At 53.9% G+C, this 20,311-nt stretch overlaps 3 protein-coding genes across 3 annotated transcripts in view; 2 read left to right on the plus strand and 1 right to left on the minus strand.

Annotated features, from left to right (window-relative positions):
• The first annotated feature begins 7,784 nt into the window (after window positions 1-7,784).
• On the plus strand, window positions 7,785-16,544 carry UBA7 (ubiquitin-like modifier activating enzyme 7). The gene is made up of 24 exons (XM_011980884.1): window positions 7,785-8,020; window positions 8,107-8,275; window positions 8,374-8,508; window positions 8,589-8,695; window positions 9,019-9,109; window positions 9,214-9,349; window positions 9,550-9,647; window positions 9,740-9,886; window positions 10,300-10,482; window positions 10,663-10,770; window positions 10,923-11,003; window positions 11,083-11,238; window positions 11,327-11,492; window positions 11,572-11,777; window positions 11,876-11,940; window positions 12,030-12,213; window positions 12,291-12,365; window positions 12,616-12,799; window positions 13,298-13,380; window positions 13,641-13,733; window positions 13,826-14,017; window positions 15,582-15,674; window positions 15,751-15,851; window positions 16,312-16,544. The coding sequence occupies exons 1-24, from the start codon at window positions 7,965-7,967 to the stop codon at window positions 16,439-16,441; spliced, it is 3,039 nt and encodes a 1,012-aa protein (XP_011836274.1). The 5' UTR covers window positions 7,785-7,964; the 3' UTR covers window positions 16,442-16,544.
• Window positions 16,545-16,715: 171 nt separating this feature from the next.
• FAM212A (family with sequence similarity 212, member A) lies at window positions 16,716-18,479 on the minus strand. Its single transcript, XM_011980885.1, has 2 exons — window positions 18,270-18,479; window positions 16,716-17,556 (listed from the first exon to the last, which is right to left on the minus strand). Exons 1-2 carry the CDS (start codon window positions 18,318-18,320, stop codon window positions 16,759-16,761), a joined length of 849 nt encoding a protein of 282 aa, XP_011836275.1. The 5' UTR covers window positions 18,321-18,479; the 3' UTR covers window positions 16,716-16,758.
• A 385-nt stretch (window positions 18,480-18,864) lies between these two features.
• CDHR4 (cadherin-related family member 4) overlaps window positions 18,865-20,311 on the plus strand; it is a 19,140-nt gene continuing 17,693 nt past the window's right edge. Inside the window, 1 exon segment of the mRNA XM_011981135.1 lies at window positions 18,865-19,038. Within this exon segment, the coding sequence (XP_011836525.1) occupies window positions 18,865-19,038 (174 nt within the window).

A 20,311-nucleotide genomic window follows, 5' to 3' on the forward strand; every position in this document is an offset into this window, starting at 1 on the left:
ACTACAGGCATGCACCACCATGCCTGGCTAATGTTTTTGTATTTTTAGAGGAGATGGGGTTTCACCATGTTGCACAGGCTGGTCTCAAACTCCTGAGCTCAGACAATCCGCTCACCTAGGTCTCCCAAAGTGCTGGAATTACAGGTGTGAGCCACCGTGCCCGGCCTAGCCACCACATCTGTGGCGTTCTTACAAAGTTAAACGTAGTCTTAATCCCGGCATTGCCACCACACCCAAGGCATCCTTACAAAGCTAAACGTAGTCTTAATGCAGCAATTGTGCTTTTCATTATTTTCCAAAGACCAAAATGAGTGTTTGTTTGTTTTTGAGACTGAGTCTTGCTCTGTTGCCCAGGCTAGAGTGCAATGGCATGATCTTGGCTCACTGCAACCTCCGCTTTTTGGGTTCAAGCAATTCTCCCTGCCTCAGCCTCCTGAATTACAGGCACTTGCTACCATGCCTGGCTAATTTATGTATTTTTAGTAGAGAAGGGGTTTCGCCATGTTGGCTAGGCTGGTCTCAAACTCCTGACCTCAGGTGATCTGCCCGCCTCAACCTCCCAAAGTGCTGGGATTACAGGCGTGAACCACCGCGCCAGGCCCCAAATAAGTTTTTAAAAACCCAAAGCTAGCAAATGCATTTTAAAAAATGATGTTTACACAAAACTCAGTACATAAATATTTATGGCAGCTGTATTTATAATTGCCAAAACTTGGGAGCAACTTCAATAGGGGAAACTGTGTGTGTAGAAGAAAGGTTCTATAGGAGCTCTCCACGTAGATGTTTATCACTGGACTGGAGACAGCAGCTGCTATGAGAAAAGTGAAAATTTACTGAAGTTTACCAGCCTCTTCACCAACCTCTCCCCTGGATGCTGAAAATGTTCTACTAGACCAGATTTCCAAAATGGTTGCTTCAGATAGTTTCAACTAGCTCAATTTTTGCTGTGGAGAGATGGATTCCTGGAACTCTCTGCTCCTTCATCCTCCTTGATAAGACTTTTTGTTTTATTTTGTTTCTGAGACAAGGTCTCACTCTGTCACACAGGCTGGAGTACAGTGGCATGATCATGGCTTACTGCAATGTCGACCTCCCGGGCTCAAGCGATCCTCCCACCTCAACCTCCTGAATAGCTGGGACTAGTAGTGCACACCACCACACCTGGCTAGAGGGTTTTTTTGTTCTTTGTTTGTAGGGACAGGTTCCCACTATATTGCACAGGCTGGTCTTGGACTCCTGGGTTCAAGTCATCTTCCTGCCTCAGCCTCCCATGGTGCTGGGATTACAGGTGTGAGCCAGCATGCCCAGCTCATATGACTTTCAAACAACACACCTTAAACAATCAATAGGTCGAAGAAGAAATCACAAGGGAAATTAACACTTTGAGATGAATGAAAATGAAAACACAATACACCAAAATTTATGGGCTGCTGTAAAAGGGAAATTTATAACTGTAAAAACCTGTATTTTAAAAAAAGATCTCGCTGGGTGCAGTGGTTCATGCCTGTAATCCTAGCACTTTGGGAGGCCAAGGTGAGAGGATCAGTTGAGCCCAGGAGTTTGAGACCAGCCTGGGCAACGTGGTGAACCTCCCATCTCTACCAAAATAAATATACAAAAATTATCCTGGCGTGGTGGTGCAGGCCTGTAGTCCCAGCTACTTGGGAGGCTGAGATGGGAGGATCACTTGAACCCGGGACACAGAATTTGTAGTGAGCAGTGATCATGCCACTGCATTCCAGTCTGGGCTACAAAGTGAGGCCCTGTCTCAAAAAACGAACAACAAAAAGATCTAAAATCAGTAACTTCACTGTATACCTGAAAGAACTAGAAAAAGAACAAACTAGTCTAGGCAAGGTGTTTCACACCTGTAATGCCAACACTTTGGGAGGCTGAGGCAGGTGGATTACTTGAGTCCAGGAGTTGGACACCAGCCTGGCCAACATGGTGAAACCCCAACTCTACTAAAAGTACTAAAATTAGCTGGGTGTGGTGGCACAGGCCTGTGGTCCCAGGTCCCAGGTCCCAGCTACTCAAGAGGCTGGGATGGGAAGGTTGCTTGAACCCAGGAGGTTGAGGCTGCAGTAAGCTGTTATCGTGCCACTGCACTCCAGCCTGAGAGACAGAGCGAGACCCTGTCTCAAAAAAAAAAAAAAAATTATAAGAGGATATGGTGAACAATTCTATGCCAACAAATTATATAACATAGTCGAAATGGATAAATTCCTAGAAACACAAAAACTAAAAAAACTGTCTCAAAGAAGAAATAGAATACCTGAATAGACCTATAACTAGTAAGGGTATTGAATCAGTCATACAAAATCTCAGCCGGGCACAGTGGCTCACGGTTGTAATCCCAGCATTTTGGGAAGCTGAGGCAGGCAGATCACTTGAGTTCAGGAGTTCGAGACCAGCCTGGCCAACGTGGTAAAACCCCCGTCTTTACTAAAAATAGAAAAATATTAACCAGGCGTGGTGGCGCATGCCTCTAATCCCAGCTACTTGGGAGACTGAGGCAGGAGAATCACTTGAACTGGGGAGGTGGAAGTTTCAGTGAGCCGAGATTGCTCTACTATACTCCAGCCTGGGCAACAGACCGAGACTCTGTCTCAAAAAATAATAATAATAATAATCTCGGCTGAGCATGGTGACTCACGCCTATAATCCCAGCACTTTGGGAGGCCAAGATGGGAGGATCACTTGCTTTCAACAATTTGAGGCCAGCCTGGACAACATGGTAAGACCCCGTCTCTACACAATTTTAAAAAATTAGCTGGGTATGGTGGTGCACGCCTGTGGTCTCAGCTACTTGGTAGGCTGAAGTGGGAGAATTCCTTGAGCCTAGGAGTCTGCAGTGAGCCATGTTTGCACCATTGCACTCCAACTTGGGAGACAGAGTGAGACCGTCTCAAAAAAAAAAAAAAGAAAACTTTATTTGGCTTACAGATGTCTGGGCTGTACAAGAAGTGTGGCAGCAGCATCTGCTTCTGGTGAAGACGTTAGGCTGCTTGTACTCAGCAGAAGACAACATGGAGCTGACATGTGCAGAGACCACACGGTAAGAGAAGAAGCCAATGGAGGATGCAATGCGGGGATACAATGGGGGGATGGGGAGAGACACACTTTTTTTTTTTTTTGAGATGGAGTTCTCGCTCTGTCGCCCAGGCTGGAGTGCAGTGGCGCCATCTCGGCTCACCACAAGCTCCGCCTCCCAGGTTCACGCCATTCTCCTGCCTCAGCCTCCCAAGTAGCTGGGACTACAGAGGCCCGCCACCACGCCCGGCTAATTTTTTATATTTTTAGTAGAGATGGGTTTTCACCATGTTAGCCAGGATGGTCTTGATCTCCTGACCTCGTGATCTGCCTGCCTCAGCCTCCCAAAGTGCTAGGATTACAGGCGTGAGCCACCATGCCTGTCCCCCACCTTTTTTTTTTTGAGACAAGGGCTGTCACCCAGGCTGGAGTGCACTGGCGTGGTCATGGCTTATTGCACCTTTCACCTCTTGGGCTCAAGAGACCCTCCTGCCTCAGCCTCCTCCGTAGCTGGGACTAAGGAAGCACACCACCATGCCCAGCTAATTTTTTTTTTTTTGAGATGGAGTCTCACTCTGTTGCCCAGGCTGTAGTGCAGTGGTACAATCTCAGCTCACTGCAACCTCCGCCTCCTGGGTTCAAGCAATTCTCTTGCCTCAGCCTCCTGAGTAGCTGGGATTACAGATGCCCGCCACCACGCCCAGCTAATTTTTGTATTTTTGGTAGATACGGGGTTTTGCCATGTTGGCCAGGCTGGTCTCGAACTCCTAACCTAAGGCCGCCCACCACGGCCTCCCAAAGTGCTGGGATTACAGGCATGAGCCACCATGCCTGGCCCATGCCCAGCTAATTTAAAACAATTTTTGGCTGGGCATGGTGGTTCATACCAGTAATTCCAACACTTTAGGAGGCTAAGGCAGGCAGATCATTTGAGCTCAGGAGTCGGAGACCATCTTGGGCAATGTGGCGAAATCCTGTCTCCACAAAAATACAAAAATTAGCTGGGCGTGGTAGCACTGTGCCTGTAGTCCCAGCTACTCCAGAGGCTGAAGTGGGAGGATGGTTTGAGCCTGGGAGGCAGAGGTTGCAGTGAGCCAAAATGGCGTCACTGCACTCCAGCCTGGGCAACACAGCCAGACCCTGTCTCAAAAAAAAGAAAAAAAGATCTAAAAATAGATAGTGGTGATAGTTACACAGCATTGTGAATGTACTTAAATGTCACTGAATTACACACCTAAATGTTTAAATGGTAAATTCTATCTTATGTATATTTTACCACAATTTAAAATTTTTATCTCTTTCTATTTTAATGAGAGTTTTAATTTTATTTTAATTTTATTTTAATTTTATTTTAATGAGGAATGGATACTGAATTTCCTTAAATACTCTTTGGAGTCTATTAAAGATAGCATTTTACTTCAAAATCCAGCCCTGGTTTCTGTACCTAGTACTTCTGTCACACCCAGTAAATGTTATTGAATGAAAACAAACAAAAGACCATAAAGACATACCTCTTCACATTCACTAGGATTGGTGTAATTTTTTTTTTTTTTTTTTAAGACGGAGTCTTGCTCTGTCGCCCAAGCTGCAGTGCAGTGGCCGGATCTCGGCTCACTGCAAGCTCCGCCTCCCGGGTTCACACCATTCTCCTGCCTCAGCCTCCCGAGTAGCTGGGACTACAGGCGCCCGCCACCACACCCGGCTAATTTTTTGGAATTTTTAGTAGAGACGGGGTTTCACCATGTTAGCCAGGATGGTCTCGATCTCCTGACCTCATGATCCGCCTGTCTTGGCCTCCCAAAGTGCTGGGATTATAATTTTTTTTTTAAAAGGAAAGAAAAATAACCGGTATTGGCAACAGTGTGGATATATAGAAATTTTTGTACGTTGCTGGTAGGAATATAAAATGGGGAAAACAGTTTGGTGGTTCCTCAAAAAGTTCAACACAAACCCAGGCACAGTGGCTCATGCCTGTAATCCTTTGCGAGGCTGAGGTGGGAGAATTGCTTGATACCAGGAGTCTGAGACCAGCCTGGGCGATATGGTGAGACCTCATCTCTACAAAAAATTAGCTAGGCATAGTGGTGCATGCCTGTAGTGCCAGCTACCTGGGAGGCTGAGACAGAAGGATCATTTAAGTCTGGGAGGGAATTTGAAGCTGCAGTGAGCCCAGATTGAGCCACTGCACTCCAGCCTGGGTGACAGAGTGATATCCTGTCTCAAAATAAACACACAAACAAACAAACACAGAATTACCATATGACCCAGCAACTCTAATCCTATGTATATGCCCAAAAAAACTGCAAACAGCCGGGACACCATGGCTCACACCTGTAATCCCAGCACTTTAGGAGGCCGAGGCACTTGACCCCAGGATTTTGAGACCAGCCTGGGCAACATAGTACTTGTTCATGAATCAGGCTGGGCACGGTGGCTCACACCTGTAATCCCAGCACTTTGGGAAGGCGAAGTGGGAGGATCGCTTGAGGCCAGGCATTCATCGAGACCAGCCTGGGCAAGATAGCAATACCCACCCCCCAGTCTCTACAAAAACAAGTAATTAATTAAGAAATTAGCCAAAGCCAGGTGCGGTGGCTCACACCTGTAGTCCCAGCACTTTGGGAGGCTGAGGTGGGCAGATTGCTTAAGTCCAGAGATTCGAGACCAGCCTAGGCAACATGGCAAAACCCCGTCTCTACTAAAAATAAAAAAAGAAAATTTGCACTTTGGGAGGCCAAGGCGGGTGGATCACCTGAGGTCAGGAGTTCAAGACCAGCCTGGCTAACGTGGTGAAACCCCATCTCTACAAAAATACAAAAGTTAGCCAGGCATGATGGCAGGTGCCTGTAATCCCAGCTACTTGGGAGACTGGGTCGGAAGAATCACTTGAATCCAGGAGGCGGAGGTTGCAGTGAACCAAGATCGTGCCATTGCGTTCCAGTCTGGGTGACAGAGCGAGACTCCGTCTCAAAAAAAAAAAAAAGAAAAATTAGCTGGATGTGGTGGTGCATGCCTGTGGTCCCAGCTACTCAGGAGGCTGTGGTGGGAGGATTGCTTGAGCCCAAGACACTGAGGCTGCAATGAGCAATGATCACACCACTGCACTCCAGCCTGGGCAACCAGAGTAAGACCCTGTGTCAAAAACAAACAAACAAACAAACAAAAACCACTTTAACTGAGTGTGGTGGTGCACACCTCTAGTCCCAGCTACTTGGGAGGTTGAGGCAGCGGGATCACTTGAGCCTGGGAGATTGAGGCTGCAGTGAGCTGTGATTATGCCACTGCAGTCCAGCCTGGGCAATAGAGTGAGACTCTGTCTCAAAAAATAAATAAATAAAAAAATAAAAAAGGACATAGCAGCACTATTCACAAATCCAAAAGTTAGAAATAACCCACATGTCCATCAAAAGATGAATGGATAAACAAATTGTGGTATGATACATATAATGGACTGTTATTCAGCCATTAAAAGGAACAAAATATTGATACAGGCTATAAACTCTGTGAACCTTGAAAACATTCTAAGTGAAAGAAAATAGACATAAGAGGTTACGTTTCGCAATTCTTTTTTTTTTTTTTTTTTTTTTTGAGACTGCATCTTACTCTGTTGCCTAGGCTGGAGTACAGTGGCTTGATCTCAGCTCACTGCAACCTCCATCTCCCAAATTCAAGCAATTCTCCTGCCTCAGCCTCCCAAGTAGCTGGGATTACATGTAGGCACGTGCCACCATGCCTGGCTAATTTTTGTACTTTTAGTAGAGATGGGGTTTCACCACGTTGGCCAGGCTGGTCTCGAACTCCAGACCTCAGGTGGTCCACCCGCCTTGGCCTCCCAAAGTGTTGGGATTACAGGCGTGAGCCACCACGCCCCACATATATGGTAATTATTGAATGTGTTTGGTATGTTCGTTGTGGGTGATGAAAAATTGTGGAACTAGATAGACGTGATGGTTGAACAACACTGTGGATGCACTAAATGCCACTGAATTGTACACTTTAAAATGGTTAATTTTATGTTACATGAATTTCACCTAAATTAACAACAACAACGAAAAAGAACTTAAGACAGCACTTGGTTTGGCTATTATGAAGTTTCGTGAGAAACAGTGGTCCATCTCCCAGAGAACTGGCCCCAGGTTCCTAAGAAGGCAAAAGGGGCCGGGCGCGGTGGCTCAAGCCTGTAATCCCAGCACTTTGGGAGGCCGAGACGGGTAGATCACTAGGTCAGGAGATCGAGACCATCCTGGCTAACATGGTGAAACGCTGTCTCTACTAAAAAATACAGAAAACTAGCCGGGCGAGGTGGCGGGCGCCTATGGCTGCAGCTACTGGGGAGGCTGAGGCAGGAGAATGGCATGAACCCGGGAATTGGAGCTTGCAGTGAGCTGAGATCCTGCCACTGCACTCCAGCCTGGGCAACAGAGTGAGGCTCTGTCTCAAAAAAAAAAAAAGAAAAAAAAAAAGAAGGCAAAAGGACACACCTGTGAAGGGTACACAGGCCCTCTCTGCACAATTTTTTGTGCAACTTCTTGCAAGTCTATAATTATTTCAAAATAAAAGTCTAAAAGGAAAATAAGAACATGTATGAATGTGGCTGCCCCATGCCTCCCACCCTCAGGTCTGACACTCAGAGACTGATCACCTCTTGGAGTCCTGGAACTCATCCCAGGTTTTAGACCCTGATTGGCCTGTCTGGGGCCGGAGTCTGGAGGCAGGATTAGGAGCCTGCTCAGAGCGTAGTTTCACTTTCACTTTTCTTTTCTCCAGAGGAGCCAGGAAGAGAGCTGTGACCAGCAGCGTCCCTTATTCCCTTGGCCTTGGTTCTTGTTTGCACTAGCTACAGCAGGGCACTGGCCCCTACTGTCACCGCCTCCTAAACAAAGACCCTATCTCTGAGCGCTGCAGCCTACTGTTCGGCCCCAGGTTTGAGGATGGATGCCCTAGATGCTTCGAAGCTGCTGGATGAGGAGCTGTATTCAAGACAGCTGTGAGGCCCGAGGTGAGGGGTGGAGAATGGGGGATGGTCTTCAGACCTTGATCTGCAACTGCTTGCCTCCTGCTTGCCATCCACAGGTATGTGCTGGGCTCACCTGCCATGCAGAGGATTCAGGGAGCCAGGGTCCTGGTGTCAGGCTTGCAGGGCCTGGGGGCTGAGGTGGCCAAGAACTTGGTCCTGATGGGTGTGGGCAGCCTTACTCTGCATGATCCTCACCCCACCTGCTGGTCCGACCTGGCTGCCCAGGTAAGTGTCCTGGGGGGCTATGGGCTGCCAGACCAAGGTGGGGGCATGGCCCAAGAGGGCTCCTGTCTTTGCTCAGGCTGCACTGGCTCTCTCCCTAGTTTCTCCTCTCAGAGCAGGACTTGGAAAGGAGCAGAGCTGAGGCCTCTCAAGAGCTCTTGGCTCAGCTCAACAGAGCTGTCCAGGTCGTTGTGCACACGGGTGACATCACTGAGGACCTGCTGTTGGACTTCCAGGTCAGCTCAGGCCTGCAGCCCTCAAGAGCAGGAAGGGCTGGGCAGTGGTTTTAGCCCTGCTGATCACAGTGTCCACCCAGGTGGTGGTGCTGACTGCTGCGAAGCTGGAGGAGCAGCTGAAGGTGGGTACCTTGTGCCATAAGCATGGAGTTTGCTTTCTGGCGGCTGACACCCGAGGCCTTGTGGGGTGAGTAAGACTGCCTGCCCGGCCTAGCGTATTATAGCCAGCAACTGGCCCCATGCTGTCCTCAGCTCCAGGCTTGCTCCAGTGCCCCTCCAACCAGCCTCAGGTCTATACCAGCATGCCTTTCTGATTCTGGTCTCCAGTCCTGCCCTCTGGTTCCTCCAACCTAACCTCCAGACCTGCTCCAGTAACCCTCTCAAATTCTAGTTCCCAAGCCTCTCCTTGCATTCCTCTCCCAATTCTGGCCCTCTGGCCCTGCCCTAGTATCCCCTATCCTTAAGTACAACCTGTAAGCTGCCTCAGTGACCCCTACCACCCCATCTCAGGCAGTTGTTCTGTGACTTTGGTGAGGACTTCACTGTGCAGGACCCCACAGAGGCAGAACCCCTGACAGCTGCCATCCAGCACATCTCTCAGGTGGGTGCTGAGCTGTAGACATTCACTTGCTGACCAAGGAGAGGCTGCCAGGGCCTGTGGAAGGCAGGTCCAGGCACCCCTGAGCCAAGCCTCCCCCTACTCAGGGCTCCCCTGGAATTCTCACTCTGAGGAAAGGGGCCAATACCCACTACTTCCGTGACGGAGACTTGGTGACTTTCTCAGGCATTGAGGGAATGGTTGAGCTCAACGACTGTGATCCCCGGTCTATCCATGTGCGGGGTAAGCCAATCCCATTCCAACTCCAGGCGCAGCACCCAAGCCTCCACTGGGAGTGAGCACAGCCTGGCCCTTGGAATGGGTTTTTCTCCCTCCATCTTCTATAGGGTGCAGCAAGGTCTGGGACACAGATGCAAGATAGGATGGGGTGTGGGAACTACTCAGGCTCAAGGATCATACTGACTAGACTGGACCTCCCTCAGAGGATGGGTCCCTGGAGATTGGAGACACAACAACTTTCTCTCGGTACTTGCGTGGTGGGGCTATCATTGAAGTCAAGAGACCCAAGACTGTGAGACATGTGAGTGCAAGTGCATCTGAGGTAGGGGAGCTTGGTTGCCTTGAGGGGCCCGTAGCATTCTGGACTAGACCCTGAGCCAGGTGCCCTTGCAGAAGTCCCTGGACACAGCCCTGCTCCAGCCCCATGTGGTGGCCCAGAGCTCCCAGGAAGTTCACCGTGCCCACTGCCTGCATCAGGCCTTCTGTGCACTGCACAAGTTCCAGCATCTCCATGGCCGGCCACCCCAGCCCTGGGATCCTGTGAGTGGCCCTGTTGCTCCCACCCCCAGCCTCTGTCATTTATTGGGGTCCCATCTGCCAGAGGCAACAATGACCGTTCACAAATCCAAGTTTGATCTTCCAACACTGCAGCCTTTAGAGTAGAGGCTGGTTCCATGGAAGTGCCAGGCACACATCCTGGGGACCCCTGCTACACCCTGATGCCTCAGATCTGTGTTGGAAGCTGCACTTAGATTAGTGAAGCCTCTTGGGCTGCTGTGTGGTACTGGACATCCTCTGGTGGTGCTGCACAGGCTGGCAGCAGGGCCAGGCCTTCCCACCCAGGCTTCTGCTTCCTCTTCTGTGGAACAGGGTGGATGGAGGGTGGCTGGAAGGATTTGAGTCAGGAGTGGAGCTCAGGCTGGGGCTACTGTGCCACAGAGTCCTACCAACAGGTTGATGCAGAGACCGTGGTGGGCCTGGCCCAGGACCTGGAACCACTGAAGTGGACAGAGGAAGAGCCACTGGAACAGCCACTGGATGAGGCCCTAGTGCGGACAGTCGCCCTAAGCAGTGGAGGTGTCTTGAGCCCTATGGTGGCCATGCTGGGTGCAGTAGCTGCCCAGGAAGTGCTGAAGGTAGGCACAGGCATAGGTGTGGGGGGTACTGGGAAGATGTGGAGATCGGTGTGTGTGTCAGAGGGCACCCAGCACCAGATAGCAGCCCTGGAGGCTTCACCAACCTGGGTGTAGCCTCCAGCCAGGATCTGAAGGGGTCAGGAGGTGGCAGCAGTGCCCAGCCTGAAGTGCTGCCCCTAGGCAATCTCCAGGAAGTTCATGCCTCTGGACCAGTGGCTTTACTTTGATGCCCTCGATTGTCTTCCGGAAGATGGGGAGCTCCTTCCCAGTCCTGAGGACTGCGCCCCGGTGAGAGCCTGGGATAGGGGTACAAGCCTTGTCCAAAATCAGGACTAGGGGAGAAACATAAGGAATGGCCTCCCGGTCCTGATTCAGAAAACTCATTGTAAGAAGGAGATGCAGGCCAGTAGCCATCACTGACCCCTATCTCTGTCCCCTAGAGAGGCAACCGCTATGATGGGCAAATTGCAGTGTTTGGGGCTGGTTTTCAGGAGAAACTGAGCCGCCAGCACTACCTCTTGGTGAGCTGTGGGGTGAGACTGGGAGTGCCTTTAGAAGAGCCAGCCCAGCCTCTCTGGCTAAGGCTGTTCCTGCCAACAGGTGGGTGCTGGTGCCATTGGTTGTGAGCTGCTCAAAGTCTTTGCCCTAGTGGGACTGGGGGCCAGGAACAGCGGGGGCTTGACTGTTGTCGACATGGACCACATAGAGCGCTCCAATCTCAGCCGTCAGTTCCTTTTCAGGTCCCAGGACATTGGTGTGAGTACTGATCCCTCCCCACACTCCTGCATCCCAGACCGTCCTCCCATACAGCTTCCTACACAACATCTTCCTGCCGTCTTCCCAGAGACCCAAGGCAGAGGTGGCTGCAGCAGCTGCCCGGCGCCTGAACCCAGACTTACAGGTGATCCCGCTTACCTACCCACTGGATCCCACCACAGAGCACATCTATGGGGATAACTTTTTCTCCCATGTGGATGGCGTGGCTGCTGCCCTGGACAGTTTCCAGGCCCGTGAGTGCTTGACTTTGGAGATCAGTCCCTTGCCCACAGCTGTGCCAGCCCCACTTCTGACGCGCTGTTCCCTTGCCAGGGCGCTATGTAGCTGCTCGTTGCACCCACTATCTGAAGCCACTGCTGGAGGCAGGCACATTGGGCACCCGGGGCAGTGCTAAAGTATTCATGCCACATGTGACTGAGGCCTACAGAGCCCCTGCCTCAGCTGCAGCTTCTGAGGATGCCCCCTACCCTGTCTGTACCGTGCGGCACTTCCCTAGCACAGCCGAGCACACCTTGCAGGTAGGAAGCACCCTGGAGACTCCCACCCTACCCAGCTCAGCCCTCAGCTGCAGACCTATTCTCCACCTGACACCTCACTCTTCCTCCCTCCTCCACAGTGGGCCCGGGATGAGTTTGAGGGACTCTTCCGACTGTCTGCAGAGACCATCAACCACCACCAACAGTAAGGCCACCAACAGAGGCAGATAGGAGTCCAGGGCTCCAAGTACGAGTCTGCAGGACTCAGTCTCACACTTCTTCCTCTCTCTGCAGGGCACACACTTCCCTGGCAGACATGGATGGGCCACAGACACTCACTTTACTGAAGCTGGTGCTTGGGGTCCTGAGACTGCGTCCACAGAACTGGCAAGACTGTGTGGCGTGGGCTCTTGGCCACTGGAAACTCTGCTTCCATTATGGCATCAAACAGCTTCTGAGGCACTTCCCACCTAATAAAGTGTGTGGCTAGGGGTTGGGATGCTGGGGGCTCAGAGGGACCAGACTGAGCCCAGCAGCTTCTACTTACCTACCTAGGTGCTTGAGGATGGAACTCCCTTCTGGTCGGGTCCCAAACAGTGTCCCCAGCCCTTGGAGTTTGACACCAACCAAGTGAGTGGGATTCCCTAGGGAGCTCCAAGATAGAGATGTGGCCCCTCAGAGCAGAGGTTGGCATTTCTGCATTCTGCAGAGATGCGCAGATGCCCAGAGACAGCCATGCTTGTGCACATATGGGTGTCTACATGTGAGGCAAAGGCAGACACTCAAACAGATCCACAAATGGAGAGTGACCCCTACCCCATGCACCCATACATGCTCACTCACACCCATGCCTCTGCTCCTGTTCTTGGTCTGGCTACAGGACATGCACCTCCTCTACGTACTGGCAGCTGCCAACCTGTATGCCCAGATGCATGGGCTGCCTGGCTCACAGGACTCAACTGCACTCAGGGAGCTGCTGAAGCTGCTGCCACAGCCTGACCCCCAACAGATGGCCCCCATCTTTGCTAGTAATCTAGAGCTGGCTTCAGCTTCTGCTGAGTTTGGTGAGGCTCCTGGCCCTGGCCCCCCATGCTGTCTTTCAAAGGCCTGAACCTGAACTGTCCTCAGCCTGTGCTGCAGAAGGAAGATAGGCCCTAGGGGATCTACAGCCAATTCGCTACCTCTCAGGCCTCCTAACCTCACTCCTCCATAGCTTCAGGCTTATTCTCTGGTCCCTCAGTAGGTCTTCTCCCTGCTGCCTACACCACATCCCAGTTCTTGTGGCAGATTCTTGGCAAAATAAATAAGTAAATAAATCCATTGGCTCCTGGGGAGTGCCTAGCTATGGCCTGCAAGTGAGGACAGAGTCACAGAGGTCATGCACACAAATGGGTGAAGACTGGGGCTTCTAGAGGGGAGATTGTAGCATTAATTAAGGGGGCTTCTTGATTTGATTAGGGAATAGTGACAGGCTTGGCAAAGACCAAGAATAGGCACAGGGCTCCAGGAAGAGTGCAGGAGACAGGGGCTAAGGACTGCCTCAACATCCCCTCCCCTGACAGGCCCTGAGCAGCTGAAGGAACTGAACAAAGCCCTGGAATTCTGGACTGTGGGCCCTCCCCTGAAACCTCTGATGTTTGAGAAGGTGGGAGCCCAAGTGGCAGTGAGGAGTGGGGCTGGGGAGTTTGTGGAGAAAAGTCAGGAGCTAATAAGGTAGTTTTGGAGCCCCTTGGCCTGAATTCTCCCAGCAAGGCCCTGGAAGCAGCTCACATTCCCTGAACCTCAGCCTGTCTGATCAAGAGGAGATGGGGGGCACCCCCCCACAGAACTGTGCAGTGGCACACAGTGGGCCATGGTGAGGGGCACGGCTGCAGTGTTAACACTACTTTGACTTGGACCTTACAGGATGATGACAGCAACTTCCATGTGGACTTTGTGGCAGCGGCAGCTAGCCTGCGATGTCAGAACTATGGGATTCCACCCGTCAGCCGTGCCCAGGTAACCCTACCCCTTGAGGCTCGGGCCTGGAGGTGGGGGCCAAACCCTGGCCCTACGCCTTGGGCCCACACAAAATCTCTTGTCCTTGGCAGAGTAAGCGAATTGTGGGCCAGATTATCCCAGCCATTGCCACCACTACAGCAGCCGTGGCAGGCCTGTTGGGCCTAGAGCTGTATAAGGTGGTGGGTGGGCCACGGCCTCGTAGTGCCTTTCGCCACAGCTACCTACATCTGGCTGAAAACTACCTCATCCGCTATATGCCTTTTGCCCCAGCCATCCAGACGGTGAGCCCATGATACCCCACCCTTAGCCCCACTAGGCCTAGGTTTCCCCTGCACCTGCCCACACAGGCCCCAATCTAGCTGCCAGCTCTCACTGAGACTCAGACTGTGCAGGAGTCCTGAAGACTCCCTCCAGCCTTCTTCCTGCTATGAAGCCAGGCTGGGACCCGGCAGACACAGGAAGCAGCCGTCAGCCATCCCCACCCCCAACCCTCCAAAGCCCAGGATCTGGGGGAGCTGCAGCTTTAACTCATTAGTGGAGCCAGACATCCCCTACAGTCCCCTCCTTCCTTGGAGTACCCCTGAGGGGTAGGTGGTGGGGAGGGGACCAGGGCCTCAGCCCCAGAAAGAGTCTAGCTTCCCCCTGCATGGTACAGGGGCCCTGGCCTACCTCCTGCAAGCTGAGTTAAAGGGTAATAGGCTTGCCACTAGAGGTGTGGCGTCTGCAGCCCTGTGTTTGTGTCACAGCTGTGAGTGCACCCGGGGTCTGGGTATCCCTGGAGTGTGGGTATGGAAGGAGCAAGTTTGCACATCTGTGTGTCAGATGGGAGTGCAGGGCTTCCATCTTCCTGTGTCCTCAATGTGGGTCTGCATGGAGATACATGTGGGCACACATGTGTGTGTTCCTGGGCTTGTGGGGATTTGTGTTCTTGTGACTGCAGGGCTGTGAATGCCTCCAGCCATGTGCTCAGGCTCTGCAGCTGGCATTTCCTTGGGGCAAGGATGGGGGTAGAAGGAATGCCCTCACGAGGGGAGAGGGCAGAGGTCATGGGCCAGCACTGGGCTTCTGCTCAGCAGCCTGGGGTCCCTCTGGACATAGTACACAGAGCCCCTTTGTTAAGGCACCCTGCCTCTAACCAGCACACAGGCTGCCTTTGTCCACGGAGTGGAGCAGGGCAAGGAGAAGCCCCCATCTCACCTCTAGCCTAGTCTCAGCTTGACCCCAGTGTTTTCTTGGGGGCTGATAGGCACCCCCTGTCCTTGTCTCTAGATACCTGCTAGCTGCCCTTCTGTCCTTAGCTCTAGGTACCAGAACCCCAAGACTCTTGGAAGGAAAGAGGGGACAGGAGGAGGAAGCCTGTATGCATTGTATCCCTGCTGGGGTCTCTGGGACAGTGGGGCCCTGGTGGTCACTGTGGCCTTTGCCCGTGTCCCAATGAGTAGCCCAAGGCACTGGCAATACATATAAGATTGGGGGACAGGATGTGCCCCTCAGCTCCCAGCCTTGTCTCTGAGGAACAAGCAGCTTTATCAGAGGCTGCAGGGGCCCTGCTGTGGGTTTCCTCAGGAAGCACCACCCCCTCATCCCCCACCCTCACGACTGGCCCATGTGATGGATCGTCTGTTTCCCTGTGCGGGCCCCATAGCCCCATTTCCTGTGCTGGCCCCAGCCTGGGCGGGGAGGGGGCTGAGACTCTGGGCCCAGATCCCACCTCCCCCCCACCCTCCACCCCTTGGCTCCTGCTTCCTGCTAGTCCAGCTCTTCCCCTAGGAAAGGCTGCTGGTAACTGGGATGGGGGTTGGGGGTAGGTAAGAAGTCTCTCACTCCTCCTCTACCTCATTCCAGTTCCATCACCTGAAGTGGACCTGTTGGGACCGTCTGAAGGTACCAGCTGGGCAGCCTGAGAGGACCCTGGAGTTGCTGCTGGCTCATCTTCAGGTGTGCCCTGTCCCTACCCCAACGCCCAGGCTCAGCCCAGCCCGGCCCAGCTGGTGTCTGACCTTTCTCCCTCTAGGAGCAGCACGGGTTGAGGGTGAGGATGCTGCTGCACGGCCCAGCCCTGCTCTATTCCGCCGGATGGTCGCCTGAAAAGCAGGCCCAGCGCCTGCCCCTCAGGTGAGCCCACCGGGGCTTTAGACAGGCCCCACCAGTCCCTGGAGGCTGGGGCTAGGGGCCACACAGCCTTCTGTCTTCCCAGCCCCATTCTGGGCTCCTCACATCTTCCCAAGCATTCTTTTGCCAAATGGAGCCAGCAAAAAAGGCTGGAGGTGGGGTGAGGGCCGAGAGCCTGAGGAGGAGTCTTCAGGAGCTGCCTACTTGGCCAGCCCCATGGGCTCCCCACACGCTGCACAGCCCCCACTTCACAGCCCACTCCCAAGGGACCCATAGCTTCCTGCCTCCTGCTTGCCTCACCAGCTGCTCCTAAAATAGTTTCAGATGTTTCCTGTCTTGAGTACCTCTTGCTCCTGGCTTGGGCTCCTGATGGCCTGCCAGCACCCTCTCTAGTCCATGCCAGGCTGCCCACTGCCTGCCACTGCTCACCTCTCCAATCTCCCCTAAACCCCACCCCCACTAGGGTGACAGAACTGGTTCAGCAGGTGACAGGCCAGGTACTTGCTCCTGGGCTGCGGGTGTTGGTGCTGGAGCTGAGCTGTGAGGGTGAAGAGGAAGACACTGCCTTTCCACCTCTGCACTATGAGCTGTGACAAGGCAGCCACCCCGTCACCTAGCTCAATGGAGCCCTGGATCCCAAGCACTACATTGTAAGCCCACAGTAGGCACTCAATAAATGCTTGTTCAAGGAAGGCATAGTGGAGAGGATGGATGATAGAACACAGTGCACTAATGCACACAGGTGTGACATGGGCATGACAGGGACCTTCACACAGAGACAAAAAGCTCTTCAGATTTGTCTGCCTGGGCAGTGCCTCACAGGGCTGGGGCTGCCTCTTAGTGCCTCAGGGGTATGAAGCCAGGACAGTCTAGAAAAAAGGCTTTTATTGTCCCAGGCTGGAGGGCAGGGTCAGAGGTAGCTGACATCATTGCAGATGATGGGCTGGCGACTACGGCAGCTCATGAGGGCTGCGAAGCGTGAGACATCCGCAGGCATTTCAGGTTCTGGGCGAGGTGGGCATGACAGCCGCTTTCCTGCCATAGCTGTCCGCCGAGCCCTGGCCAGCCGGCGCCGAAGCTGCTCGGAGAGGCCAAGCAGGAACTGAGGGGGCCGAGCATGGGCACGGTGCCCACCTCCGTCACCTCCTTCACTCCCTGTCTCAGGCAGCTCCATCCAGTTGTGCACCAAGTCAGCAAAGCAATTGTCCCCCAGTACCAGGGGCTGGCGACTGCGACCCCTATTCAGTAGGGCTGCTGTCCAGTCCTCTGCTTCCAGTCCCTGCCAGTGCTCCAGGCAGGCGTCTGGGGTGGACTTGGGCCGTGGACGGTGGACAGGTGGTACACTGGCTACAGGGGCCCTGCCGGGCATGGGGAGGCCACTGACTGAGAGGCGCTGCCTACGAAGGGGTTGTGCTGAGGGTGCTGGGTGCTGGGGAACAGGTAGTTCTTCCTCTCGCCATGTGCTGCCTGACACCTCCGAGAAGCCAGAGTCCCAGTCCAGGGCATGCTCCCTGGGGCCTCCCAAGGCTGCACCCCTGTCTTCTGTCACCACTGCCTCTTCTTCCTCCTCCTCCACACAGCAGACTGAGTCTTCTTCCAAGGCACCTGAGGCCCTAAGCTGGTGGCGGGGTTGCACATCTGGGCCAGTTTGGGGGGTTGGCTGCAGGGGACCAGGCATCGGGGGTGAGCCTGTGTCCCGACCACACAACTGAGGAGAAGAGAGGGCAGAAGTCAGAGAGGTATCACTTGTCACCAGGTCAGCCCAGAGTACAGAGGGTCCAGGAGGGTTAGATAGGCCTGCTGGCCTGGGCAGCAGGGTGCTAGTGAGCACAGGGCAGGCATGGGGTGCTGGCACTCGAAGCTGGTGTGGTTCTCATTCACCGACCTGGTGGCAGTCCGGCAGGCTGCAGCACGCAGGGCTGGGCAAGTCGACACCCGCCACCAGGCCGGGCGGGCAGGCAGTGTTGTGGGCCTGAGCAGGGAAGTAGGTCCTGCCCAGGACTGGAGGGGGATTCAGCTCCCAAAGCCCAAAGCCTTTTTCACAGAAAGAGCGCTTGCTAGGTGAGGGGTAGAGAAGGGAGGCATAGGCCAGCCTGAAGTAGGGGGCGTTCACAGCAGTGCTAGCACCTCGTTAGTCCCTTGCCGCCCCATGCCCCACCCCCAAAGAAGTCCCCCTTCCACTCTCTCCTCCCGCGCCGTTCCAGCAGCACGGCCAGCTGGATGTTGTTATCTGATGCTCAGCGCAGTTCCCAACCCTCCGAAACCCGACGCGGACCATCTGAGCCATATGAGCCGCGCCGCCCCCACCCCGCCTCGGACGGGCACGCTGCAGCCACCTCGCACCCGTCTGCTGCTCCGGCCGGGCAGCAGCCTGGCACCCCGCACGCGTCCTCCCTAACCGCACCCGCTCCCGAGCCTCACCAGTTCCCAGCGGAGCTGGCTGAGGAAGCTGTCAAGCCGAGCGCTGTGCATGTCCGTGCCGGGCCCCAACTGAGCCTACTGGCTCCTCTGGGAACCCCGGCGGAGCCGCGCGGAGAGGGCTGGGCGGGCCGGCCAGCGGCGCCCTCAGCCTCCGCCTGGCTGCGCGGCTCCTCGCTCTCCGTAGCTCCCGCCGCCGCCGCCCCGACATCTGGCAGCCGCGCCCCGCCTCGGCCCCACGGCCAAAGGGGGAGGGGCTAAAACCCGGCGTCCCTCCCGACTCCGCCGCCTTTCTTGTGGGGAAGGGCGGGGTCGTAGCTGGAAGCCGGACGGGGTCGGGCCCGGGATACCCAAGCCCCCAGATGGTTGAGTGGACCCTGCATTTGCTGCGTGACGCAGGACAGGTCGCCTCCGTGCGGGGGCCTCATCCTCCCCATTTGTTCAATGGTGAAATAGCGGTCCCTCTCACGGGGCGTCATGCTGCGCCCGCACATAGGCAGAGCGCCCCGTATGGTCGGACCCAGAGAGGTTGTGGCCCACTCGGGGCCTGACCCACGGGACCCATTCCTGAGGCTGGCCTCGGCACTCCCTGAACGGGATGGAAGTGGGGTTCGGCCTGAGGACTCAGAGAGGGTGGAACTTTGTGGCAGCGCACTGGCGGGGCCTCAGCCGCGTTCCAACCGAGCTAGACGCGGGACTGCCCTCTAGTGGGGAGTGCTCGGCTAGTCGCGAGTCCAGCGGCGACACGCGACCATCGGCATTCCCTCTGCCGGTACCAGGTGCAGACTGAGGGTGGGTGCTGGGGTGAGCCTGTCTCCTGAGGTTGCTCTATCAAAGCAGGCTAGGCTCAAGAGTAGTGTAGCTGCAGACAGACTGGACATACCAGCAACAGGAAAATACCAGGGAATGAGGGCCATGGGCTAGCCTGGGGAAGGGCAATCTCAGAGGAGGTGACATCAGGATGCAATCAAGAGGAGGGGCATTCTAGGCAGAAGGAGCAGCCAGGGAAAAGACCCCGAGGGACAGGAGCTGGACAGGGCCAAACATAAAGAAAGCCCAGGTGTCTGTGATTGGTGGTGGTGGCAGAAGGGAAAAGGTCAGCAAAACCAGGCTCTAACGGCCTTAGAGCAGAATGTGGGTTTTGTTCTTGGTGTGATGAGGAGCAATGGGGGCCTCTGAGCAGGAATGACCTGGGCTAGCTTTTGTTTAGATAATCCCAGCTGCTTTCAGAAAAGGATTCTGCAATAAGAGTGGAAGCCCCTGCCCTCATCCAGGCAACGAAGGGGAGGGCCTAGGCCTGGGCAGGGCAGGTGCACTGAAGGGGGGTCACTTTGGGGTATGCTTTGGAGCTAAAATCAAGTCTTGCTGATGCATGGATGTGGGCAGGAAAAGAGGCATCAAGCATGACTCCTACATTTCTGGCATTAACAGCTGGTTGGATGAAATTGCCATAAACTGATCTGGGAAAGACTGGAGAAGAGTGGATTTGGAGAGGAAAATCCAATGATCATTTATGGACATGTAATCCTTGAGATGCCTGATAGACATCCAAGAGGAGTTGCAGAGTCAGCTGCTAGGTGTATGACTCTGGACTTCAGGACAGAGATCAGCACTGGAGCCTTGGATCTGGGAGGAATAGTGAGTGAAAGGATAGTATGTAAGGCCATAGGCCTGGATGAGGTGGGGTGGGAGGAAATGAGTGTAGAGGGAGACAGCAATCAGGACTGTGCCCTGGGACATTCCACGAGGTGGAGGTAGGGGAGATATGAAGCAGAACTATCAAAGAAGCTGAGCAGAAACAACCAGGAGAAATCTGAGAATGTGGGGACTCAGGAGCCAAGGGGAGCAAGCATTGAATGCTGCCGAGGCAGTGAGGGTGAAGAACAAACCACTGGATTCGGCAGTGCATAGGTCATTGGGAACCCTGACAAGGGCAGTTTTGTGTAGAGAGGGACAAACCTGATTAGAGTGTGTGGAGAAGAGAGTGAGGGCTGAAGAACTGGAGACGGCAAATAAAGACAACCTTTTTTTTTTTTTTTTTTTTT

The sequence above is a fragment of the Mandrillus leucophaeus genome, unplaced genomic scaffold, assembly GCF_000951045.1.
Source record: "Mandrillus leucophaeus isolate KB7577 unplaced genomic scaffold, Mleu.le_1.0 Scaffold22, whole genome shotgun sequence".
Classification (NCBI taxonomy): Eukaryota; Metazoa; Chordata; class Mammalia; order Primates; family Cercopithecidae; genus Mandrillus; species Mandrillus leucophaeus.